General features: G+C 38.2%; 1 protein-coding gene across 6 annotated transcripts in view; it reads left to right on the forward strand.

Moving 5' to 3' along the window:
• PSD3 (pleckstrin and Sec7 domain containing 3) overlaps positions 1-27,694 on the forward strand; it is a 713,619-nt gene that overhangs the window by 255,025 nt on the left and 430,900 nt on the right. For all 6 annotated transcript variants that reach the window (XM_077849463.1, XM_077849457.1, XM_077849458.1 and 3 more), the window contains one exon: positions 11,616-11,724. In XM_077849463.1, coding sequence (XP_077705589.1) covers positions 11,616-11,724 — 109 coding nt within the window. The remainder of the gene's footprint in view (positions 1-11,615; positions 11,725-27,694) is intronic.

The following is a 27,694-nucleotide window of genomic DNA, read 5'->3' on the forward strand; positions in this document are numbered from 1 at the left end:
TGCCTTGCCCCAGGGGAGTATGCATTCAGGAAATGGGCTGAGTGAGTGGACAACAGCTGGTAGCAAAAGAATGGACCTCCGGGGCTTTTTAAAAAGCCATGAATTCAGCTCTTGTCTTTGTGAACACACAGTAAAAACCAGGCTTGGGAGCAGGGCTAGATAGTGATTAGGTGAGGAGCCGAGTTCTCCTTTTGGCCACTGTCTTCTCTTTGGTCTTGTAGTCCATTTCCTGCTTTGCTCTTTAGTTTTGATGCTGTTTTTTAATGGCTTTCTGTTACCTTGTTTATCTCCTGACTGTTTTTGGCCTCTCTCTACTCTTGAGAGGCCCTCTGTCCCAATTTCCCTTGGTGCTGTTACTGATTTTGAATATCTAACCTATTAGCTTGTCAAAATAGTAGGGGCTAGTTATAGGGGAATTGTAAATTCCCGCCCATCAATTGGGCCATCCTCTTCTCAAACACGAGTGTTTTTTCTGCTTGTTCATAGGCAGGCATGTGCCAGTAATCTTTTTAAATGGAAAGATGCTACACATGATAAGCTTTGAATATCTCTATTTATAGCCATATAAATGGAAGGAATGGATGGTTTTATTTTTGGTGTTTCAGCAATACAAATTTCTTAGTTTTAGTGGAATAATGGAGTATATTTGAATGAACTATAATAACAAGGAAAATATTAGTGGAATAACAATTCCTTAATAAGTCTTGTGATTATTTCATTAACAACTCATTTGTACTTCAAAGCACAAAAGGTATATTCATGGAAAAAATATGAATGTGAGTCCTTGGTTTTTTGATTGCATAGATGTAGAAATAATTATAGAATAAAAAGTGTGCACTTCTGTATATATATATATATATATGTGTGTATATATATATATATATATTTGTCTGTGTGCTTGTTATCAGTTTCTATGGCTGCTGTAACAAAGTACTGCAATGTGGTAGCTTAAAACAACAGGAATTTATTCTCTTACAGTTCTAGAGGCCCAAAGTCTGAATGAGTTTTAGTGGCTAAAATGATGGTGCCAGCAAGGTAGTGGTTCCTCTAGAAACAAGGGAGGATCAGTTTTCTTGCTATTTCCAGCCTCTAGAACTGCCATTTCTCACATTCCTTACAAGGGGCATTTGGACCCTTCACTGCTCTAATAACAGTACTGTTTCTCTCATTCTTGCTTTCCTCTGACTTTCTTCTTTTTTGTATCAAACCTTGGCCCACCTGAGTAATCCAGAATAGTTTCCTTATATCAAGAAACTTAATCATGTCTTCAAAGTCTTTGCCATATCAGGCTGCATTCACAGATAGCAGGGATTAGAACGTGGATATGCTGGCCTGTTGCAGTGAACATACATGTTTGTGTCTGTTTAAAATTCTCTGGGTCCTCTGAGCCAGTCTATAAGCAAGTACACCCTAGTAGCAATGAGCATACTCAATCACCCAAAGTCCAGTTCTTGTATCCAAATACTAAATAATATCTTTCACTGAAAGGGACTTTTTTTTTTTTTTTAAAGAAACAGCTGATTGTAGGGAGAAGCCTGGAATGTCCTGTTGTACCAGAAAATAAAGTGGTACTCATGGAATAGTGGAGATATGTCCAGAAAAAGAGAGGCCAGGTAGAAATTCCACTGGCCAAAACCAGGCAATCTGAGCTTTGAAGTAAATAATGAAAGTAGATTACAGCCCACCGAATAAAATAGTAAATTCAGCCTTTACTGATAAAAATAAATTTATAGGTTGAAAATTTGATGAGGAGCAGGGTATTTACATATTTTCTAAGTATTTTTCTACAGCATAATAATTAATTACAAAGAGAAAAAGTTGCGATTGTCAGTGGAAAAGCCTGGCAGATCAAAGTGAATAAGATTAATAGGTAAGTGGGACAAGTTAAATTTGTGCCCCCTGGAGGATGGATGCAAAGAGCAGAATGGCATCACTTCTATGATATTATATGGAAGATGCATAGTGTGAATTTAATCATGAGGAAAGGTAAAGACAAACCCAAGGTGAAGAACATTCTACAAAATAACTGGACAGTAATTTTCAAAAAGTATCATAGCTAGGAAAATTAAGGAATATAATTTAATGTAATAGTGGGGTCTAATGGCCAGTTGGTAGTTCTAAATTTCACTGTATGAGGACCTGGTTAGCTACTTACTAGTGGACCCTTGATTTAATTATGTAGGTCTTTCTTGAGCTGATTACATTCTGCAGAGAAAGCTCTTTATCTATTTGCCTGCCTGCAAGGTAGACTCTAGGGTGCAGCCAGCATTTTACAGCCTGGGTGGGAGAAGAAGACTAAGCATCTTAACGTTTAGCAAATAAATCCCCATTTCCACTATAGTATCTTGTGTCATTTGTGCCTGGTGTCCCTCAGCCGGAGGTGTTCTTCAAAAAAATGTCTCTAGTGAATGCAACTCCATTCTTTTGCCTGGGTTAGGGAGGGACCTTTGCCCATTGAAGTGGGGGTAAGGAACTGGGGAACTGATAGTTCTTTTTTACTAATTCTGCTTGTTTTAGCCACTCCTCTCTCCACCTTCCCCTCCCCTTGGACTGTGAATACTGTGTGGTGTGACTTTGGTTCTGTTCTCTCTTGACAGAATGTAAGGTACTTGTTATACTAAATAACTTCCTTTTTGCTCTTAGCTCTTTCAGCCTTCCCCAATGTGGTAGTTGTCTAGGTTGCCATAGTAAGGTACCTCAGAGTGGGTGGTTTAGACAGCAACAGATTTGGAGGCTAGAAGTCTGGGATCGGGGTGTCAGCAGGGCTGGTTTCTTCTGAAAGCCTCTCTCCTTGGCTTGCTGATGGCTGGCTTCTCCTTGTGCCTTCATATGGTCCTAATCTCCTCTTCTTATAAGAACACCAGTCATATTGAATTAGCATCCACCTTAATGATCTTATTTTAACTTAATTACTCCTTTAAAGACAGTCTCCAAATAAAGTCACATCTAAGGCACTGGACTTCAACATATCAATTTTAGGGGACACAGTTCACCCCATAACACCTACCTAATTGACTGTTGCCTTTTGCAGCATTAGTACTCAGCCCTGCCTGCATGTAAGATGGCATGCACAATGCCTTGTATCCACAGGCCTGATTTCTGCTGGGCAGTGGGAGCAGATGAGATTGAAGGATCAAGTATGAGGTGTGAATGTTGGAACCAAGTATTTGTTCTTCATGAGTTCTGAAATACTGTTTTTAAAATAAAATACTTTATTTTAGCTTTTAATCATCTCTGGCTTAAAGCATTTATAATATTCAGCTCTAACTGACTAGGAGGCTCTCATATGCTCTGAACCCCACGGTGAAATTGAAATGATAAGGAAATGAAAGAACATACAACACCCTCCTCAAACTCTGCTCTCAGCCCCTATTCCACCCTTCTCTTCCTCTGGCCGCATCCGTCTCCTCCCAAATCAAACTGCTTTTACATCTAAAATTTTCTTGCTGCTTTCGGCTTCTCCTCTTGATGTTTTGTAGCTAGACAATTAGAAGAATTATTTTACATCATGTGTTTCTCATGTGCCTAAGATCGGCGATTCAGCAACATCCCGAGAGTTGGATAATGTAATAGAAAATTCTTTGCAAATTTGAAAAGCTATATAAAAAGTAAGATTGAGATTTTATTTGTCCTGTCCATATAACAGTGGACTCGCATCTTTAAATGCTGGGCCTGTTTTGATAATCATGTCATTGTAATGTTATCACAGGGGATTTGTGTTATTCCTCCTTAATGTAATATTTGTGAAGGTGGCTCAGAAGTGTGAAGAATCTTTGTGCTTCAGAATTTGAAGGGATTTTAGAGATAAATATGAATAACATTCTTTATCAATAGAGAAGCTAAAGTCCAAAGATAAGCATTAGTGTGAGATTGAGTGGAAATTCCTGGTGGGATTAAAGTCTAGATCATCTAACAGTCCATTTGCTAATGTTACTTCATATCCCATACTTCTTAATGCAATTTATGTTTCTAAATGACTGATAAAAATAAAAGATCTATTTTATTCAATTAGTAATACAGAGGGAAATGTGGACTGAATTATATGGGGCTTCCTTCAAGTTGCTCATTTCAAATACGATTTTTCAGAGACCTGCAAAAATTATTGTAGAGATGGGTACTTGTTTATAACACTTGGCATGGGAATAAGGTGTATATATATATTGATGTATATAATTTTATATGTATATAAAATTAGGTAGAATGAATTTTATTTCACTAGGCAAGGTGGAGGAATGTTAATGCTTTGATTCAGGTTTGAAAGTTGGGTTTTAGGATCCCTCATAATTGTCAGAGTGTAGGGTGCTTTATCAGAGTGGAACCTTTTAGTGTATTTAATTCTGGGTAAAGCATCCCTTTAAAAAATATTTCTCTTCTCTACAGTCTGAATATACTTTGAACACCACTTTACTTCCAAACTGTAGCACAGATGTGCTCTGTGAACTGGAGTCAGCATCTCCCAGGAACTTTTTTAGAAATGCAGAGTCTCAGGAATCTCAGGCACCACCCCGGACCGGACCTGCTTAATCTATATATTAACAATATATTCCCACGTGATTCATATATACAAGAAAGGATGAAAAACATTGGTCTAGGACAGTGACTCACAAAATTCAATCCCTGGAGCACCAGCATTAACACTGCCTGTAGCATTATTAGAAAATGCAAATTCTCAGGCCAAACATCCAGACCCACTGAAACAGAAACTCTGGGTGAATCCAAAGTACATGTTTTAACAAGGCCTGTTGATGATGCTAATTCATGCTGAAGTTTGAGAGCTTCTCTAGAGCAATGTGTTTGCACCAGTTTGATTGTGATTTACGATGAGATACACATTTTACATCATGCTCTGACACACACACACACACACGTTCATGTGCACATGCACACAGTAACTTAGAAATTTTATAAAGCAATGCTTATCTTACTGCAATAGTAAGATATCATAGTCTGGTATTTTCAGTTTTATTTTTTTAAATATATATGTGTGTATAAATTTATTTATATAAAAACCTGATCGAGTCACTAATGGGTGATGAGATGCACATTGAGGAACAATGCTATTGAAGCAGGGCCTCTTCTTTTTTATTTGTTTTATTTCATTTCATTATAAGTCTACTCTTTAATCACCATCATGTATTTCCCCGGTCCCACCACCCACCTCCTCTGTGGTAGCCATCACTTTGTTCTCTATAGTAAAAAGCAAGGTCTCTTCTTTTGTGCCATCGCCCTTTTCGGCAGTCCGGTAATGCTCTGGATCTCTTGTCAGAATAATGCTTTCTAAGTACATTTAATAATATACGTGGAGCTTCAGGAAAACTAGTGATAGTATTTAACAGATGTTTAATGATTTATATTTAACAAAATATTAAACAAATTTGTGATATGGTAATACATTTCTTTATTCATAATTAAATTTAGTGGTGGATCTAGTAACTACTATCATTTCAAAGTAGGGATGAATGTAAATTGTGTTTTAAGATATCTGCAGTAACCATTATATGGTGTGAAAATGGTTGTGATTTCCATTGGTAACAAAGTTGCAGCTACTGATAATAATACTGTGGTTCATTGCATATGTTCATATTTGAAAAAAAAAATGCTACATTTCGGCTTAAGGTAAGTGAAAATAAAGATGGAATTTTTTTCCCCCTTCAGGAACTTCAGGTTTCCTGAATTCTATTGATAGGCCGTTATGGAACTGAGGTGTGGAGGTTCCTCAAACAGTTAAAAATAGACCTGCCCTACGACCCAGCAATTGCACTGTTGGGGATTTACCCCAAAGATACAAATGCAATGAAACGCCGGGACACCTGCACCCCGATGTTTCTAGCAGCAATGGCCACGATAGCCAAACTGTGGAAGGAGCCTCGGTGTCCAACAAAAGATGAATGGATAAAGAAGATGTGGTTTATGTATACAATGGAATATTACTCAGCTATTAGAAATGACAAATACCCACCATTTGCTTCAACGTGGATGGAACTGGAGGGTATTATGCTGAGTGAAGTAAGTCAGTCGGAGAAGGACAAACGTTATATGTTCTCATTCATTTGGGGAATATAAATAATAGTGAAAGGGAAAATAAGGGAAGGGAGAAGAAATGTGTGGGAAATATCAGAAAGGGAGACAGAACATAAAGACTCCTAACTCTGGGAAACGAACTAGGGGTGGTAGAAGGGGAGGAGGGCGGGGGGTGGGAGTGAATGGGTGACGGGCACTGGGTGTTATTCTGTATGTTAGTAAATTGAACACCAATAAAAAAAAAAAAAAAAAAAAAAAAGAACCCTTAAGGGCTGAAGAGGAATGTTCCTTTAGAGAACAGTTTTCAGGCTTTAAATTGAAACTGTGCCAAAAAATGATCTTTCTGTAATTTCTTAAAACTGGTACTTCATTGATGGCATCTTTTCTTGTTTTTTAGAACCGTAGTAATGGATTTTGTCTTTAGGATTTTCTTTTCTGTTGTTTTACTGAGACCTTAAGAGGTCACCTGGAAGCACAAATCCAAGCTATTGATAATGTCCCTTCTCCAGTCTCCCTGGTCTCAGTACATGGACCCAGTAGCTTAGGCCAGATTCCTGAGAGTCATGGGTTCTGGATTAATGATTTGAATCCACAATTTATAAACTTGGACAAGTAACTTACCCACTCATTGCTTCTTTCTGTATGTGGGGTGATAGTAGTGCCTACCTCACAGGATGGTTCTGAGTGTTAAATGAGATACCCCATGTATTGCATTAGCATCACCTAGTCCAAGCTTGTTCTGCTGGCCACATGACAGACCAGTAAGTCAAGGGCAAGATGTTGGGGTAAGGAAAGCACTTCTATTCAGAAAACCAGTGAACTGATGGTAGACTAGGACTATTGTCCCAAAGAGCCATCTCCCCAGGCGTGAGATTTGAGATTTTTTATGTTAGGAAGAGGGGAAGTGGGAGAGGGTTGGAGTCCAGAGGTGACTGATGTCTCTAGATATCTGAAGGAGGTTGTGTAACTTCTTTGTCCTTGGTCAGTTGATCTTTGCATACAGAAATCTGGTCATGTCATTCCGTAAATCTTGAACAGAGCATACTCATTTTTGTACATACTTTCTTATCTCCCTGGGTGAGGTAGATGGAAAACAGTTTTGCAAATCTTAGCTGTAACATGCCCATGTGCAGGTTACAGTAAGCAGAAGTTTCTAAGCTATAGGTCACAGTATCAAGGGAAATAGAAGCAATATGGACATGCGAAGTTTCTCTCTGCTGCATCAGAGCAGTGATTTGCCAGGACTAAGTGATTAGCAAATGTTACTCATTTTAATTATCCCTGATTTCTCCTTTTCTCTCATTCTTTAAATCCCAATTTATCAGAAAATTTATGTAGAACCTCCCTACAAAATATATTTAAAATTCATCTACTTCAGCCAATTTTCATGCCATTGTTCTACTCTAAGCCTCCATACTCTCTAACTTGGACTCCTAACTGTTGCCTGCTTCCTCTGGATGCATTTCAGTCCATTTTCCTATAACAATCAATATTCTTTTAAAAGCTTAAATGAATGATTTTTAAAAAATGTTAGTGAATCACTGTATATTACAAACCCTTTACTGGCTTCCCAGTAAACCTTTCTTTGACCTACACACCTTGTGTATTTGGTGCCTGTCTCCTCTCTACTGTTACTTTCTGCTGTGTTATTGTCCTGGCCAGTCACTAAAGTTTCCCATTTACCCACTATTCTGTAGTCACGTTGGCTTTTCAATCATTCCAGTAGCCTAACCCTTTCATGCTTAAAGTCATCCTGTATGACCCTCCCTCTGCTTGGATGGAGGTTTCTGGCCCTTCCTAGCCTCTCATTGTTCTCATCTCTGCAAGCATTCATTCCTCAGAATGCCTTCCTTAACCACTCTACTTAAATTAGGGCACCATATTCCTCTTCTACCAGTCTGAAGCTCCCCAAATACATTAAAACGTTGCTATTTCCTCTGTGCTGGGGAAAAGGATGATTAAGATCCTGTAATTATCAAGCATGTAACTCCAAGAGGAGCATGCACCTTTACCAAAAAGATAAATTTTACACATTATAAACATTAAGTGATAGTAGAGCTATTTTAAGAAATAAATTGTTATCTCAAAATTGTACAACTGGCTTTTTGATATTGGTATTAAAGAACAAAGAGAAGCCTGCTCATTGAACTGGTCTGCAGTAGCGTGATAGAGTGAATCAGAACTTCATCATGGGCTTTCTCACTACTGTCAATCATTTCTGCTCCAAAGAATATAATAGAAATAATAAAATTTCCCTCTTTGAAGTAGTTTCCTGGTTGCCAATAAAACCCTTTGTGTTTCTCTCAAAGTGAATGGTCAAGTATGCTACTTAGACATGAGAAAGGAAGGTGTCTCATGACTGGAAGGGTGGAAGCCAGTGAGGGCAGTGTCTGGATCCTGGTTGATTTTTGAATTTGGGGTAAAGTGGCAGAAGAATGGGTCCCTGACTGAACTAGGTCAGGTTTCTCTGTGTTTTCCAGCTTCTGCCTTGTTACTGATTTTTAATTAATCCTGGGCCAGAGAAAGGAGGCATTTCTGATTCTTGGCAGTTGCCTAAAGCAGCCAGTAAGAAGGTCATAGGAATTCAGAACCATGATGTGAACCACTTTCACTGTTACTATTGTAGTCTTTCAAATAGAGGACTTGAAGGGATTTCAAAGAACAATGGGACAGATGCTTAAATTTAGGACAATTAGTGGGATGCCTGGGTGGCTCAGCGGTTAAGCATCTGCCTTCGGCTCAGGGCTTGATCCCGGTCTGGGGATCCTACTTCAGGCTCCCTGTGAGGAGCGTGCTTCTCCCTCTCTCTATGTCTTTGCCTCCCTCTGTGTCTCTCATGAATAAATAAATAAAATCTTTAAAATAAATAAATTTAGGACAATTAGTATAAATGGGATGACTGGCACTTCTGCTCTATGCCCCATGTTTGGCTGAATGGTGTTCCTTATTATAAAAATATGGTCTCTTTTTGGGGAAAGACTACTTTTTGTTGGCATATTTTAGTAGAACCCATGCACAAATATTCCTGCTATGTGCTGTGGGGTAATGGTAATCATTTGGAAAATGATGCATCTAAAAATAAAATACAGTTTTCTAATTTTACAGAGAAGTAACATGAATTTAATTAAAAAAATTCCAGCAACCCGCAGCTGATCTCATATTCAATGGTGAAAAGCCAAAAGCTTTTTCTTTAAGAGTAGGAACAAGACAAGGATGCCAACTCTTGTCACTTTTATTCAACATAGTATTGGAAGTCTTAGCTGCAGCATATAGTCAAGAAAAAGACATAAAAGGCATCCACATTGGTAAAGAAGAAGTAATACATCACTATTTGCAGATGACATGGTATTACATATAGAAAACCTAAAGAGTCCACTAAAAAACTATTAGTACTGATAAGTGAATTCAGTAAAGTCGCAGGATACAAAATTAATATACAAACATCTGTACAGTAATAATGAACTAGCAGAAAGAAATTAGGAAAATGATCCTATTTACAATAATATAAAAAAGAAGAAAATACTTGGGAATAAATTTAACCAAGGAGGTGAAAGACCTGTATTGAAAACTATAAAACATTGTTGAAAGAAATTGAAGATGACACAAATAAATGAAAAGATATATTGCAGTTATGGACTGGAAGAATTAATGTTGTTAAAATATCCATACTAACCCAAAACAGTCTACAGATGCAGTGCAGTCCCTATCAAAATACCAATAGTACTTTTCATAGAACTGGAACAAACAATCCTAAAATTTATGTGGAACCATAAAGGACCCTGAATGGCCAAAGCAGTTTTGAGATGGAAGCACAAAGTCAGAGGTATCACAATCCAGATTTCAGAATATACTTCAAAGCTATGTATGTTACTCAAAACTGTATTGTCTGGGCACAAAAATAGACATGTACATCAATTGCACAGAGTAGATAGCTCAGAAGTAAACCCACGCTTGTATGATCAATAAATCTATCATAAAGGAGGTAATACACTGGGGGAAAACAGTCTTTTTAATAAATAGTATTGGGGCAACTGGACCACTTTTCTTATACCATACACAAAAATAAACTCAAAATGGATGAAAGACCAAAATATAAGACCTAGAATAAAAAAACTCATGAAGGAAAACATAGGCGGTCAACTCTCAGACATTGCCTTTAGCAATATTTTTCTGGGTCTGTCTTCTCAGGCAAGGGAAACAAAAGCAAAAACCAACTATTGAGACATAAAAAGCTTCTGCACAGCAAAAGAAATTAACAAAACAAAAAGGAAAGCTACTGAAAGGGAGAAGATATTTGCAAATGACATATCTGATAAGGGGTTAATATCCAAAGAAACTCATCCAACTCAACTTGAAAAAAAAAAACAAATAATCTATTAAAAATTGGGCAAAGCACCTAAATAGACATTTTTCCAAAAGAAGACAAACACATGGCCAAGAGACACATGAAACTATGTTCAACATCACTCATCAGAGAAATGTGAATTACAATCACGAGATATCACCTCATACAGTCAGAATGACTAATGACTATTATCAAAAAGACAAGAAATAACAGTGTTGATGAGAATGTGGAGAAAAGGGAACCCTCATGCACTGTTGGTGGGAATGTAAATTGGTACAGCTACTATGAAAAACTGTGGAGGTTCCTCAAAAGATTAAAAATAGAAGTAGTGTGTAATCCAGGAATTCCACTTCTGGAAGAAGAGAACAGAAACACTGATTTGAAAAGATACATGCACCCTTGTGTTTATTGCAGTGTTACTTCCAATAGCCAAGATATGGAAGCAACCCAAGTACCCATCCACAGATGAATGGATTAATAAGATGTGGTATATATGTACGAGGGAATGATACTCAGCCATAGAAAAGATGGAAAGCTTGCCATTTATGATAACATGGATGGACCTAGAATGTATTATGTAAGTGAAATAAGTAAGACAAAGACAAATACCATATGATTTCACTTATATATAGAATCTAAAAAACAAATCAATGAACAAACATACTCAGAAATACAGATAAGTGCAGAGAACATAAATGTAGAGAACAAACTGGTGGTTGCTAGAGAGGTGGGGGCTGGGAGGATGGCCCAAGTAGGTGAAGGGGGTTAGGAGGTCAAACTTCCAAATAAGTAAGTCACAAGAATAAAAATTACAGAATAGGGAATATAGTCAATATTGTTGGAATAACTTTGTATGGTGACAGGTGGTAATGACATTTATGGTGATGAGCATTTTGTATCACTATTGTATACCTGAAACTAATATGTTGTATGTCAACTATATACTTCAATTAAAAAAAAATATTGTACCATAGTTCTGCTCCCCACGAAGCCAGAGTTTTTGTATTTTTCTTATTCCCCTATAGATGTATGCTTATTTTTCTCTATAATTGCAATCTTGAATTGATCATCTTGTATTTTGCTTTTTGTTGTGTTCTATTTTTCATGTTTCATTTTTAATGGTTGTGTAGAATTCTGTCAAGTAGATATGTCATTATTGCCTAAACATTCTCTTGTGTTTGGTTTGCTTTATGATGTATTTTTTATGATATATTTTAAATGATGTTCTTGTTATGTTTTAATTTTGCAGGCAGAGACATTTGTTTGGGTTAACAATGCATCAGCGCATTCCCAGAGTGTTGCCAAGGCCAAATATGAATTTTTATTTGGCAGATCTGAAGAGAAACCTCCAAATACTAGTAAGTATTTCCTGACTCTCCCCCTTCAGGTAACAGATGTGAAGTGCTACTGAAATTTCAAATATCAGAAACTGAGAATTCTTCAAACCAAGAACTCATTTGAAATTACCCAGAAGAGGCTACAAGAATCACATCCTGTATTTCTTAGAAAGATTGTTTTGAAGAATAATTAAAGTGAGGAGGTTTCAAAGGGATAGGAAGGCAGCAATGAGGGTGGAGAAATACTCAGTAGGTGATAAAGGGGTTATCAGTGTGTTTGGGAGTTACCTCGGAAGGGATGTTGCTTGTAATTAGGAGCCTGGGCTCTGGAGCTAGACCTACTGCATTTGAAGTCCAGCCTTGTAGTTTATGAGGTTCGTGACTTTCAGTAGGCTGATTTGTTGGTGTGTCAGTGCTATTACCTGTAAAATGGGATTATACATGTTATAAAGACAATAGTTACATATGTCTCCGAGTTCTCTTAAGGTTTTAAGTATATTGACATTTATGAAGATATTAGAGCCATGTGTGGCATGTAATAAGTGCTATGAAAGTGTTTGCTGATGTTATTATTTATTGTAATCATCATCCTCATTTCCCTGACCTTTGAAGCTGGGATTTAGATGTACAGTCCTGACTTTCCTCGATTTTATCACTGTCTGACACTGATTTTTGTTTTGGGTAGTCAAGGATTCTGACCTAATATAGCTGTTGTTCAGTTGAAAAAATATTAAATAATAACTGCATTTTTGACTTACATGTTAGATAGGATTATCCCCATAATATTTGGGGATAGCAAGAATGTAGTGCACATGCAGCTGTTTAATAATTTCTTTTATCTTAATAATGAATACTTATTAGACATTTCAATAGTTGAGGACTCTTAATGAAGTATAAATCAGCTTGATTATTTTTTTAAAAATCATTCTGCTTTCATTAAAGTTCTCGAATTTCTATTTATCATTCAGCATAAATACCTAACTATTCTGGGCTTGAGGTTGGGGCACTTAATCATCTATTCACTATTTCTCAGACAGGGAATACTGATTCACCCAAGACTATTTAAAAGTCCTTGACATAGCCTTATCTTTGCTTGTCACATTGTGATTTTGTGCTGATTAAGCTTTTTTTGGACTTTGATAAAAAATTATTTTTACTTCGCTATGTAGAGATAGTATCAAATGTCTACATAGTTCTCTGACTTGGTGGGTGAGTTTGGTTCTTCCTTATTCAGATTTTGAGTATACCTGTATACCTGAGGCAAATCCAAATGAAATTTTAATGACATTTTAAACCTATTTTTATTGGCCTTGGTGAAAATGTTAGTATTATTTGTTTCTAGTGTGAAAGTATGCATACATTTATTGAACAGATATATTTAAAGAACACTTATTATGTGTAGTCACTTGTACTTGACACTGTGAGGGGCAAAGAAGTTAGAATTCTTTGCCTTTAGGAGCTTTTCCTTTGGTCAGGGAGTAACATTTCTGTAAGTGACTAGAGGGAGGGAATGATTACTGTCAGCTGTGACTTCATGAAGCAAGTAGAAGTTGGACTCTTTTGTAAGGGATGACTAGTGTTCTGATTAGTAGGACGTCTGGGGAGGGCATTTCAGGTTGGAAGGGATGATATGAGTAAGGGTATGGTGGCAGAAAATAAAAATTGTTTGAAGGACGGGAAAGAGACTAGCCTGGTTGGTTAACAAAGCATATCAGTAAGAGAGAAGTTTAGCAAGATAATCATTTAAAAAGGGGCAAAAACATGTAGGGCCTTCTACGGCAAGGTAAAGAGTTTGAATTTTATCCAGGTGTGCAAATGAAAGTGGCAAATCTAGATGAATTGATCTGGAAATTGGAATAGAGTAGCAGAAGCTGTTGCTTACCACAGGAGGGTTGTAAGATCATTTTCATATCTTTACGTATCTTTTCATATCTTTACAAAATTTATGGCATATTTTTTTCATTTCAAAAACACTATTGAAGTTTTTTACATAGACTAGTCATCTTTCATCCAAACACTGCCCAAATTTAGAAGACTGTAGGGTAAGGTAGTAGAGAGAATAGGACAGTGTTTTATTTGAATTTGATTGATGGACATACCTCTTTCCACAAAGATTGTTTTTTTCCTTAAAAAAAAAGTGAATTTAATAAGTGATTTAGACTAGGTGCTTCAGAAACAGCCTGCTGGAGAAATGGACACATCCCCAGTCATACTCTGGTGTTGTTGCTTGAGGGGTAGAGCCCTAGTAATGACATAATCAGATCAGGCACAGTCACTTGGTTTGTGATCCCCAGTCAGGCCCAAGGAAAGTGGTGCTGCTACAACAAGAGAAGGCTTAGACTTTGCCATTGAGCAGGGATTTAACAGGAGTTGTAGGTGGGAGGTTCCAGGGAAAACAAGTCAAGATTATTTGCCAACTATAGCTTACCGCGGAGATTTTGAATCAATGACAAGGCTTAGGGTGTTGGATGGGATACAGGAGAACATGTGAATAGTGGGAAGAATCCTTTGGCTTGAAATTAAGATCTAGATTCTCATTATCTGTCCATCAGTATAGTGAAAGGAAACAGATAACTGTGCTTCTCTGGTTTCTGTGTTCCCTCTGCTTCCTGGAGCTGTAGCTTTCAGGAGCTTCTCAAGGGCTAGAGCAGTGGTTGGTACTTGTTGAGAGGCTCTGAGCTATGTATGACATGAGTTGTGATGTGACTTAATGAGGCTGTGAGCTACCAGAGGTAGGTTCCCCTCTTCCATTCCAATCAGCTGTTGGAATATGTGTGAGCTGCATTGAACTTCAAAGAGATAAAAAGAGATATCATAGGAACCTTACCTAGGCTAGCCATAAGGCCTATATGAATTAGTGTTTGGGTGGCAGTGCCTTTCAGTTTTCCCCTGTAGGTTGCCACACTTTGATGACCAGCACAGCTTTTCTAAACTAGCCAAATAACATATAGTTTAACAGGAGGGTGGCTTGGGAAAGCATATTTTTTGATGTGTTTGTAAGGCAGTATCAAATGACCATGGTTGGTTGGTCTTTCTTTTGGTCACAATCTGGAAGGAAAAAATATTTGAGAAAGTCTTTGAAGAAAACTAAGACTCTGTTCCTTAACTTATAGGGAGAACAAGGGACTTATGGAAGTGTGTGAGGAAGTAAAAGGGCCTATAGGATGCTAGAAGGGGAGTCAACTTCTTATATTAACTCTTAGAAGTTGACAAAATCTTACTCCTATATTCTTTATTGATCTATAGACTTTTTAAGGTAAGTAGGTAAAGAAATGCACCTCAGAAATCTTAAAGAACTTGCCCATGGATACATAGTTTAGATGCTTTAGAATGAGATGGAGATCAGAGAGGAGGTGAGGGGCCTGGGGATTGATATTGGTTTTCCAGAGCTCTGAGGGGGGAAACATCACTCACATGGAATGAAATCCAAGGCTGCAGTACAGAGGGGGTAGAGATCCAGGTGTATCTTCACATGATATCTAGAAATGAACACAAAACTGGTGTTCGACTGTTAACCTTAAAAGTAAAAGAGCCTCTTAACTTTACTAGCAAATCAGCTGATTCAGGAATAGTAGAGCGATTGCAGTTTGGGACACGCAAACTATGGTAAAACATAGCAGATCCAAGGAGAGGAACCTTACTTTATAGCGAGAAAGGAAGTTGGAAGGGGCTGCTTTTAACAAAAGTCTGTTGGAAGAAAGTGAGAGCTTAAGGTGGTGACATTTCTCATTGGTTGAGTTGTGGCATTATTGGCTGAGCTTATTGCTGGCCAATGAGAAATTCTTCCTTTTTCCCGCTGGAATCATGAAGTAAGCTTTTTCCTGTTGTGAAACCACAGCGTCTCCCTTCATGTTGAGGTCTGCAGTTGGCCAGTGGTAGAGCATGAGAGCTCCCCTGTTGGCCTCCCCACTCCATTCACAGACTGGGGAAAACCCACAGAGTATTCCCAAAGTAAATGCAAAACCACTGAGAAATCATTTCACAGCTCAGGACGTAGAAAACTCATATTAATAAATAAGTCTGTAATCCATAACATTGATCAACTCACAATAAAATGGTATAAATTGCAAAAAGGAAGGAACTTGCATGGAAGGAAGGGAAGTCCCTAGATGCACAACAAATAGGGTATCAAGACCCAAAGAACTAGAGGCAGTAGAATATTTTGAAATTGTAAAATTGGTTTGTTTAAAAGATAAAAGAGGGGAAAGAAACCATTATGATGAAAGAGCAAAGTATGAAGTAGAGAACACATATTTGAACATGAACCAAATACAACATACAGAAAATAAAAAAATATGTAGATAGGGGAATAAAAAAAAATTCCACAATGTGAGATTAGGTGCACATTATTAAGTTTACATTTGGTGGGGGCTGATGAACTCTTTTTTGAAGCCCGCGTTCCCCCCTGCTTATCAAATGTTATCTATAGAGAAGTAAAAAGAAGGAGAAGAGAAGAACATCAGTAATTCCCAGCAATATGGTCTCATTTTGGTAAAGTTCTCCTTTTTTTCTAAAGATTTTATTTACTTATTCATGACACAGAAAGAGAGAGGCAGAGACACAGGCAGAGGGGGAAGCAGGTTCCAGGCAGGGAGCCCGATGTGGGACTTGATCCCAGGACTCCAGGATCAAACCCTGAGCCAAAGGCAGACGCTCAACCACTGAGCCACCCAGGTGCCCCAGTTCTGATTTTTGTTTGTATGTTCCATACCCTAGAGTGCACAAATGTTTCTTCTTTTCTTGTTTCTTCCTTGTTCAGTAAATATATGAGTGGTTACTCTGTAGCAGACATTGTTATAGGTTTTGGGACTAGAGTAATGAACAAAATTATCCAAATGATATGTGTGTATAATCTGAAACCTATAACTTTTACCCAGTCATGCATGGCCAGAAAAGAGAGTCACCTTCTGTACCACTCTCCATTCCCTTCCTTGAGGCATGCTGCCAACACGGGTCTCCTAATCTCTCTAAACCCCGGGAGCCCTACCCCTCACTGCTCCAAGTGAGGACCCCACCACAGTCTCTTCCAGTTATTCTTCCCAGTGGCAGTGATTGCTGTTTTGACTCATTATTGCTTTTTTATTCAACTTTTTTCTTTTCCTTTTTAAAAAAGCTTTTAGTGTAATTGCCTTGTAGATAATATGCTTACATCTGTATTTCTTATCTACTTGAAACGTATTATTAAAAAATATTAATTCTATAATATGAAAAATCAGAAATTTGATTCATATTATCATACCCCGTAACAAAAGTTGTGTTTTTATTATTTACTTGGTTACAAATATTAATATTTCAAACTTTGTTTCTTCAGCCATCTGTTCTAAAAAGTCATCTCACAACCTTCTATAAAATGAGAATGTAGCACCTCTGCATTTCCCCTTCTGTCTCCCCCTTCCCCATGCTAAGCCTCCATCCAACTCATCTTTACTTCTACAGGAACTGATGGCACAATCTTCTGTTCTGTAATATGACAAAATCTTTTGTGTTTTGCTACACATTGACTCTAAGAATTTAAAACCAGCATCAGCATTAGCAGAATGTTAACATGGTTGGATCTGATGTGAAACAGAAGTAGATCCTGTGTTAGCTGCCTGCCGTTCATGGGGTTGGATCTGATGTGAAACAGAAGTAGATCTTGTGTCGACAGCCTGCCGTTCATGGGTATACAGTTGACCAGAGCAGCAGGGAGAAAAGAGTGAGGGGCGGGGCCAACAGATTGTTATAATTTATTCATCAGTTGTTATGTCTTCACTTTATCACTAGGTATATCTGTATTATTTGTAACAGGTCATTCATTTTCATCTTGAACACATCCTTAGAACCTTCTGACAACTTGTGCTAATTTGTGCCAAAAGTTTTCTAGGCCTTTATCCAGATATTCTACTTAGGTTTTAACAGAATTTTTTTTAAAAGATTTTATTTATTCATGAGAGACACAGAGGCAGAGACACAGGCAGAGGTAGAAGCAGGCTCCCTGTGGGGAGCCCGATGAGGGACTCGATCCCAGGACCTGGGATCACGCCCTGAGCCAAAGGCAGATGCTCAACCACTGAGCCACCCAGGCATCCCTAACAGAACTTTTTTGTTGTTTATTGCATTCTTGATTAGATGTACTTACTACTTCTTGGATTCCACATTTCATTCTTGGAATCTTTTTTTTTTTTTTTTTTTTAATGGCTGGAGTATGTCCTTTAACCTTTAGTAATACTTTTGGAGAAGTTCTGGGATTGGTAATATTTCTCAGCTTTGTATGTCAGAAAATGACTATCCTGTTTTTATGCTTTGTTGTTTTTTTCCAGAGTGAATGTCTAGGTTCCTTTAAAAAGTCTGATGTTACTGCTTCACTTTCTGTTGCGCCCATTGGTACTGATGTCATTCTGATGCTTGCTCCTTTATATGCCATCTGCTCTTTCTCTTTGGAAACTTTTAAGTATTCTTTTTACCACTGTCCTCTGACGTGTCAGGAGGCGTGAATCTTTCATCGTACTTTCTACATGACACCTGTTGAGCTCTTTCAGTTGTATTTTTCTGTAGCTCTGGAAACATTTGTTCTATTTTTTCTTTTTTTATTCCCTCTCCACTTTTTTGATGGTTTCTACTTCAAAATTCCTGTTACAAAAAAAAAAAAAAATCCTATTACATGGATGTTGGTTTGGTAGGATGTGGTTAATGGTCAGTGTCTCTTATTTTTCTCTATTTTAAAATATTACCTTATATTCTTTCTTTCTTTTTTTTTTAATTTTTATTTATTTATGATAGAGAGAGAGAGAGAGAGAGGCAGAGACACAGGCAGAGGGAGAAGCAGGCTCCATGCACGGGAGCCCGACGTGGGATTCGATCCCGGGTCTCCAGGATCACGCCCTGGGCCAAAGGCAGGCGCCAAACCGCTGCGTCACCCAGGGATCCCCTTTATATTCTTTCTAATAAAAGTTTCACTTTGATAATTATATTTATAATTTCAAAAGATGTTTCTCATTCTCTGATCACTCAATTTTCATTGTAATCTCTTCTTTTATGTATCCATTTTATGTTGAATCTCTAAAGAATTAATCATATTTGTTTTTTAAGATTACCTTCTGTTCATATAATTTCTACTTCATCCAGAGTCAGTTCTATTTTATTAAATTTTGGAACTTCTCTTGGAAGCTGCTGTCTTTCCTCAAATGTCTGTTGGAGTTATTCTTTTCCCATCCATATGGTATGAATTAAAAGACTGAGTACCCAAAGATAGATACCTAGAATTTCTCTATATGTGTGGAGTACATCCCCAGCAGTCCTCTTTCTTGTAAATAGAGAGGGCTGAGAAGAATCTTGATGAGTTGAGATTTGTCAACTGGTACGGGGTAGGCCGGTGGACTGCCTGCTATAATCAGGCTAAGTGCTTAGAGACCACCAAGCCTCTAGGTAGGGAGGATGGTGGGAGAGGGTCTAACATGGGAAGCTGTTTTATAGATAATTCTTCAGTTAATCAGAGTGACATCTATTCTTCTTCCCATTCTAGGTATGGACACCTGTCAACCCTGGGCTTTTTGTTTCTCTGGGCTTTATCTGAACACTTCTGGGTTAAGGTCTTGGTTGTGATTTCTGCTTTATTTTACCTGTGATTATAACCCTATCCTTTTCAGTCTGAAAGACTCATTAAAATTTCTGGCTTAATAATTTTCCTCTTTTTCTCAGCATTGTTAACACATTTATTTTCTTTTGAAATTTGCTTTCATTTTATTTATTTTTTTTAAAAAAGATTTTATATATTTATTCATGAGAGACACAGAGCGAGAGAGGCAGAGACATAGGCAGAGAGAGAACCAGGCCCCCTGTGGGGAGCCCAATGTGGGACTTGATCCCCCAGACCCCAGGATTGTGCCCTGAGCTGCAGGCAGATGCTCAACCACTGAGCCACCCAGGCGTCCCTGTTTTCATTTTAATAGGACTTAGAAAATGAGAGGAGGCAAACTTGTGTCCTTGTCTGTCATAGTAACCCAGAAGCCTGAATAATTCTTTTTTTTCCAGTTTTATTGACATATAATTGACAGATAGCATTGTGTAATTTTAAGGTATATAATGTGATGACTTGATATATAAATATATTGTGAAGTGATTACCATATTAAGTTTAGTTAGCACATGTATATGTCACATAGTCACTATTTCTTTCTGTTCTTTTTTGTTTGTGGTGAGCATATTTAAGATCTACTCTCTAAGCAAATATTTAAGATCTACTCTCTTTTTTTTTAATAATAAATTTATTTTTTATCGGTGTTCAATTTGCCAACATACAGAATAACACCCAGTGCTCATCCCATCAAGTGCCCCCCTCAGGGCCTATCACCCATTCACCCCCACCCCCTGCCCTCCTCCCCTTCCACCACCCCGGGTTCGTTTCCCAGAGTTAGGAGTCTTTATGTTCTATCTTCCTTTCTGATATTTCCCACACATTACTTCTCCCTTCCCTTATATTCCCTATCACTATTATTTATATTCCCCAAATGAATGAGAACATATACTGTTTGTCCTTCTCCGATTGACTTACTTCACTCAGCATAATACCCTCCAGTTCCATCCACGTTGAAGCAAATGGTGGGTATTTGTCGTTTCTAATGGCTGAGTAATATTCCATTGTATACATCAACCACATCTTCTTTATCCATTCATCTTTCGATGGACACCGAGGCTCCTTCCACAGTTTGGCTATTGTGGACATTGCTGCTATAAACATCGGGGTGCGGGTGTCCCGACGTTTCATTGCATCTGTATCTTTGGGGTAAATCCCCTAACAGTGCAATTGCTGGGTCGAAGGGCAGGTCTATTTTTAACTCTTTGAGGAACCTCCACACAGTTTTCCAGAGTGGCTGCACCAGTTCACATTCCCACCAACAGTGTAAGAGGGTTCCCTTTTCTCCACATCCTCTCCAACATTTGTGGTTTCCTGCCTTGTTAATTTTCCCCATTCTCACTGGTGTGAGGTGGTATCTCATTGTGGTTTTGATTTGTATTTCCCTGATGGGGAAGTGATGCAGAGCATTTTCTCATGTGCATGTTGGCCGTGTCTATGTCTTCCTCTGTGAGATTTCTCTTCATGTCTTTTGCCCATTTCATGATTAGATTGTTTCTTTGCTTTTGAGTTTAAGAAGTTCTTTATAGATCTTGGAAACTAGCCCTTTATCTGATACATCATTTGCAAATACTTCTCCCACTCTGTAGGACGTCTTTTAGTTTTATTGACTGTTTCTTTTGCTGTGCAGAAGCTTTTTATCTTAAGTCCCAATAATTCATTTTTGCTTTTGTTTCCCTTGTCTTTATGGATGTATCTTGCAAGAAGTTGCTGTGGCCACGTTAAAAAATAGTGTTGCCTGTGTTCTCCTCTAGGATTCTGATAGATTCTTGCCTCACATTTAGATCTTTCATCCACTTTGAGTTTATCTTTGTGTATGGTGTAAGACAATGGTCTAGTTTCATTCTTCTGCATGTGGATGTCCAATTTTCCCAGCACCATTTATTGAAGAGACTGTCTTTTCCAGTGGATGGTTTTTCCTACTTTGTTGAATATTAGTTGATCATAAAGTTGAGGGTCCACCTCTGGATTCTCTATTCTGTTCCATTGACCTATGTGTCTGTTTTTGTGCCAGTACCACATGTCTTGATGACGACAGCTTTGTAGTACAACCAGAAATCCGGCATTATGATGCCCCCAGCTGTGGTTTTCTTTTTTAAAATTCCCCTGGCTATTTGGGGTCCTTTCTGATTTCACACAAATCTTAAGATGATTTATTCCAACTCTCTGAAGGAAGTCCATGGTATTTGGATAGGGATTGCATTAAATGTGTAAATTGCCCTCGGTAGCATTGACATTTTCACAATATTAATTCTTAAAATCCATGATGTGTCTTCCTCAATTGCTTTCAGAAGTGTTCTGTAGTTTTTAGGGTATAGATCCTTTACCTCTTTGGTTAGGTTTATACCTAGGTATCTTATGCTTTTGGGTAACAATAGTAAATGGGATTGACTCCTTAATTTCTCTTTCTTCAGTCTCATTATTAGTGTATAGAAATGCCATTGATTTCTGGGCATTGATTTTGTATCCTGCCACACTGCCAAATTGCTGTACGAGTTCTAGCAATCTTGGGGTGGAGTCTTTTGGGTTTTCTAGGTACAGTATGATGTCATCGGCGAAGAGGGAGAGTTTGACTTCTTCTTTGCCATTTTGAATGCCTTTTATTTCTTTTTGTTGCCTGATTGCTGAGGCTAGGGCTTCTAGTACTATGTTGAATACCAGTGGTGAGAGTGGACATCCCTGTCGTGTTCCTTATCTTAGGGGAAAGGCTCCTAGTGTTTCCCCACTGAGAATGATATTTGTTGTGGGCTTTTCGTAGATAGCTTTTAAGATGCTGAGGAATGTTCCCTCTATCCCTACACTCTGAAGAGTTTTGAGCAGGAATGGATGCTGTATTTTGTCAAATGCTTTCTCTGCATCTATTGAGAGGATCCTGTGGTTCTTGTTTTTTCTTGTGTTGATATGATCTATCACACTGATTGCTTTACGAGTGTGAACCAGCCTTGCATCCTGGGGATAAATCCCACTTGGTCATGATGAATAATCTTCTTAATGTATTGTTGGATCCTATTGGCTAGTATCTTGTTGAGAATTTTTGCATCTGTGTTCATCGGGGATATTGGTCTATAATTCTCCTTTTTGGTGGGGTCTTTGTCTGGTTTTGGAATTAAGGTGATGCTGGTCTCATAAAATGAGTTTGGAAGTACTCCATCTCTTTCTATCTTTCGGAACAGCTTTAGGAGAATAGGTATGGTTTCTTCTTTAAACGTTTGATAGAATTCCCCCTGGGAAGCCATCTGGCCCTAGACTTTTGAGTCTTGGGAGGTTTTTGATGACTGTTTCATTTTCCTCCCTGGTTATCGGCCTGTTCAGGTTTTCAATTTCTTCCTGTTCGAGTTTAGTAGCTTGTGGTTTTCCAGAAATACATCCATTTCTTCTAGATTGCCTAATTTATTGGCAGATAGCTCCTCATAATATGTTTTTACAATCGTTTGTATTTCCTTGGTATTGGTGGTGATCTTTTTCATTCATGATTTTATTAATTAGAATCTTTTCTCATTTGTTTTTGATAAGGCTGGCTAATGGTTTATCTATATTATTAATTCTTTCAAAGAACCAACTCCTGGTTTTGTTGATCTGTTCCACAGTTCTTCTGGTCTCTATTTCATTGAGCTTTGTCGAATCTTTATTAACAGTCTTCTGCTGGGTGTAGGATCTGTTTGCTGTTCTTTCTCCAGCTCCTTTAGGTGCAAGGTTAGCTTTTGTATTTGAGTTCTTACCAGTTTTTGGATGGATGCTTGTATTGCCAAGTATTTCCCCTTTAGGACTGCTTTGGTGTTTCCCAAAGATATTGAACGGTTGTATCTTCATTCTCATTAGTTTCCATGAATCTTTTTAATTCTTCCCTAATTTCCTGGTTGACCCTTTCATCTTTTAGCAGGATGGTATTTAATCTCCACGTGTTTGAATTCCTTCCAAACTTCTTCTTGTGGTTTAGTTCTAGTTTCACAGCATTATGGTCTGAAAAAATGCGGGGTACAATCTCAATCTTTTGGTATCGGTTAAGACCTGATTTGTGACTCAGTATGTGGTCTATTCTGGAGAAGGTTCAATGTGCACTTGAGAAGAATGTGTATTCAGTTGCATTTGGATATAAAGTTCTGTAAATATCTGTAAAATCCATCAGGTCTAGTGTATCATTGAAAGCTCTTGTTTCTTTGGAGATGTGCTTAGAAGATCTGTCAATTACAGAAAGTGCTGTGTTCAAGTCTCCCAGTATTAGCGTATTATTATCTAATTTTGTCTTGGGGATCCCTCGGGGGCTCGGCTGTTTGGCCCCTGCCTTTGTCTCAGGGCACAATCCTGGAGTCCCGGGATTGAGTCCTGCATCGGGCTCCCAGTATGGAGCCTACTTTTCCCTCTGCCTGTGTCTCTGCCTCTGTCTCTCTCCCTCTCTATGTCTAACATAAATAAATAAATAAATACATAAATAAATAAATAAATAAATAAATAAATAAATCTTTAAAAAAATCCTGTCTGTGTTTGTCTTAACTTTGGTTATTAAGTGATTGATATACTTGGCAGCTCCCATATTCGGGGCATAAATATTCATGATTGTTAGTTAGTTCCTCTTGTTGGATAGGTCCTTTAAGTCTGATATAGTGTCCCTCTTCATCTCTTACTACAGTCTTTGGGATAAACTTTAATTTATCTGATATTAGGGTAGCTACCCCTGCTTTCTTTTGAGGAGCATTTGAATGGTAAATGGTTCTCCAACCTTTTATTTTCAGGCTGTAGGTGTCCTTAGGTCTAAAATGAGTCTCTGGTAGACAGCAAATAGATGGGTCTTGCTTTTTTATCCAGTCTGAAACCCTGCGCCTTTTGAGGGGATCGTTCAGCCCATTCACGTTCAGAGTTAGTATTGAAAGATATGAATTTAGTGTCATCATAGTACTTACTCAGTCCCTGTTTTTGTGGATTGTTTCCTTGGACTTCCTCTTTTTTTTTTAAAGAGTCCCCGTTAATATTTCTTGCAGAGCTGGTTTGGTGGTCACATAGTCTTTTCATTTTCTGCCTATCTTGGAAGGTCTTTATCTCTCCTTCTATTCTGAATGAGAGCCTTGCTGGATCAAGTATTCTTGGCTGCATGTTCTTCTCATTTAGGATCCTGAATATATCCTGCCAGCCCTTTCTGGCCTGCCAGGTCTCTGTGGATAGGTCTGCTGTTAACCTAATACTTCTCCCCATAAAGGTTAGGTATCTCTCGTCTCTGGCTGCTTTAGGGATCTTCTCTTTATCTTTAGAATTTGCAATTTTCACTATTAAATATTGGGGTGTTGAATGGCTTTTATTGATTTTAGGGGGGTATCTCTGTCTCCTGGATCTGAATGCCTGTTTCCTTCCCCAAGTTAGGGAAGTTCTCAGCTATGATTTGTTCAAATACACTTTCTGGTTCTCTGTCCCTGTTGGTGCCCTCTGGAACCCCATTAAATGTAGATTTTTCCTTCTGAGGCTGTCATTTATTTCCCTTAACCTTTCCTCATGATCTTTTAATTGTTTTTCCCTTTATTCCTTGGTTTCCTTCCTTTGCTTTTGGTGTGAGAAGGCAGCTGAATAATTCTTAATGATGGAAGGTTTTGGGTAAATGTGGAGCATCTTTTTGATTGTGTTGACCCCCTCCCCATTCACACCGAATTCCTGGAAGGCAGGATGCAAACAAAGTAGCATTGCAGCCTAACCCTATTCATTGCATCTGGACCCGGGACCCAGGAAAGCTAGGAGACATTGCTTTAGGAAAAATGTGGGTTGGTGTAGAAAACCACAAACGTTTGAAGTAACAAATGACAAATCCACTAACTCTAGGGTCTTCTGTTGTATTATTTTCTTGTCTTCATCACAGATACAAGTTGGTTTGTTATTTTATGCCTAGTCCTTTGGTAAATCCTCTGTCTTTGGCACATTGTTTTTAGTTTGCTCCTTCCTTTACCCTTCCCAGCCTCCTTCCCACCCATGATGGGAAGCAGAAAGATAATTTTACAGTATGATACACAAGTATATATTAGACTAGCTCACCAATCCTTGGCCCTTATTAAATTGGCCAAATGTCCAGATGTCCTCTGTTATTTTAGCTATTGCATAGACCCTGCTGGATAGGCTGTAGTCTTCAGTGGTCTGTTTTGGCGTGGTGAAGTAGGCCAGGAAGTGACTGTAATCTTTGTCTCTGGGTAGCATTTTGGGTAATGATAATCCAGCATTTCATCTTCTCCTGGCTTGGTCCACATACGTGCGCAATGAACTGTATACTGGTAGCCTCAGCCACCTCCTCAGAACTGCCTGGTGTTTCTTGGACTGAGATAGCTAAGGAACGTTGCAGAAATCAATGTGGAGGGCATGTTGAAAAGCTTGTTCCTCCTCTCTGCTCAGTACAGTATTTTAATTTTACCTAGGAGATCCGTTTTTTTTGAACCATTGTTCATTGTATTTTTTTTAAGGCACCTATTGAAATACTGAACAGGATTTGACTTTGAGAGTGGGATACAATCAACTTTAGAACAGGACATCTCAATCGGAAAAGAGAGCTTTTTTTTTTTTTTCCAAATTGAAGTATAGTTGATACATAAGGTTAAATTAGTTTTAGGTGTACAGCATAGTGATTTAGAAAAAAGCTTTTATCTCGCTAAACTAAAGGCACCACATGTAGTTGAGATCAAACTTATTTTAGGTACTTATTAGCCATTAAGGATTCATTTTTAAGGATTTCTCTTCTTTGTTTCATACTAGATGTGTCTAGTGTTTAATACTAGTGTATTCAAACACATACTAGTGTTTCAAACACATACTAGTGTTTCAATGTGTCTGTGTTTCATACTAGAGAGATAGTCTGTTCTTGACTTGCAGAACTTGCCGAGTGCTGTTGGGATGTTTTAGAGTAAATTTGGGTCCTTGAGATGGATCCCTGAACCAAATATTTTATTGTCAAGTGTACAGACTGCTTTACAAAGTGTGCCTTTGGCAGCATTGCTCTCCGTCTTCCTTAAATCAACTGTCTAATCTTAAGTTTCCTTTTATTTTTAGGTAGAAGGTGTCTTTTCCCTTTTATTTTGTAAAGCAAGGGTTATATGCAGCTGTCTTTCATTCATGCTTTGTTTAGCTTAGCCAATGTTTTATTTAAAAATTAAGCTAACTTTTAAAATTTGGGAGATTTCATACAAAAACCCAGATTTCAACCTTCTGTTAAAAATTTGAGACTGCAATGCTCAGTGGGCAATGATGCTAAGTAGCAGCTGGCCCTGTTGGAGCTCAGGTTCACCAGCGGTCACCAGCCCTTTTGTGTGGTCTCCTGTTTTGCCTGCCTTATGCTTGTAACCTCCTGAAGTTTGTAGGCATTTTGAGCTTATGGTCTCTGCTTCAAAGTCATACTAGTGTAAGACTTGACACATTCAGTCATGTTTTGCAATAATGATTCATTATGTCATACTTTGCAACCCTGACTAGCATCCAGCAGGGGGTATATCATGAAGCTAATGCAGAGGACTTTTCCAAGGCCTTGAGAGACATAGCAGTTTTTTCTTCTTTCTCTTAATGAGAATACCCCAAATTGGGCAAGTTTCAGGAGGCACAAAACTGAATCTGGCCCTGCCAGCATGAAAATCACCTTTTCATAGAACTCTTAAAAAGAATGAAGATTCCTGGGCCCTACCTTCTCTAGGCCTATGCAATCAGAATCTCTGGGCAAGGCACTCAGGCATCTCTAAATTTTTTTTTTTAAGATTTTATTTATTCATGAGAGAAAATGAGAGAGAGAGAGGCACAGACACAAGGAGAAACAGGCTCCATGCAGAGAGCCTGATGTGGGACTCGATCCTGGGTCTCCAGGATCACACCCTAGGCTTGAAAGCAGCGCTAAACCACTGAGCCACCTGGGCTGCCTGGCATCTCTAAATTTTTAAGCAGCCCTCCAGGTGATTATTATACAGACAAGCTTAAGAACCACTGTATTAAAAATACTGATTCAAAGGGATACATGCACCCTGATGTTTATAGCAGCATTATCTACAACAGCCAAATTATGCAAATAGCTCGTGTCCACTGACTGATGAATGGATAAAGAAGAAGTTGTATATATATACAATGGAATATTACTCAGCCATCACAAAGAATGAAATCTTGCCATTTGCAACGTGTGGATGGAGCTAAATAAGTTGTTCAGAGAAAGACACCATATGATTTCATTCATATGTGAAATATAAGAAATAAAACAAATGAGCAAAGAAATAAAACAAATGAGCAAAGGGAAAAAAGAGAGAGAGAGAGAGGTGCAAACTAAGAAACAGAATCTTAACTATAGAAAACAAACTGATGGTCACCAGAGGGGAGGTCAGTGGAGGGATGCATGAACTGGGTGATGGGGATTAAGGAGGGCACTTGTGATGAGCACCAG

This window comes from Canis aureus, chromosome 15 (genome assembly GCF_053574225.1).
Source record: "Canis aureus isolate CA01 chromosome 15, VMU_Caureus_v.1.0, whole genome shotgun sequence".
NCBI lineage: Eukaryota > Metazoa > Chordata > Mammalia > Carnivora > Canidae > Canis > Canis aureus.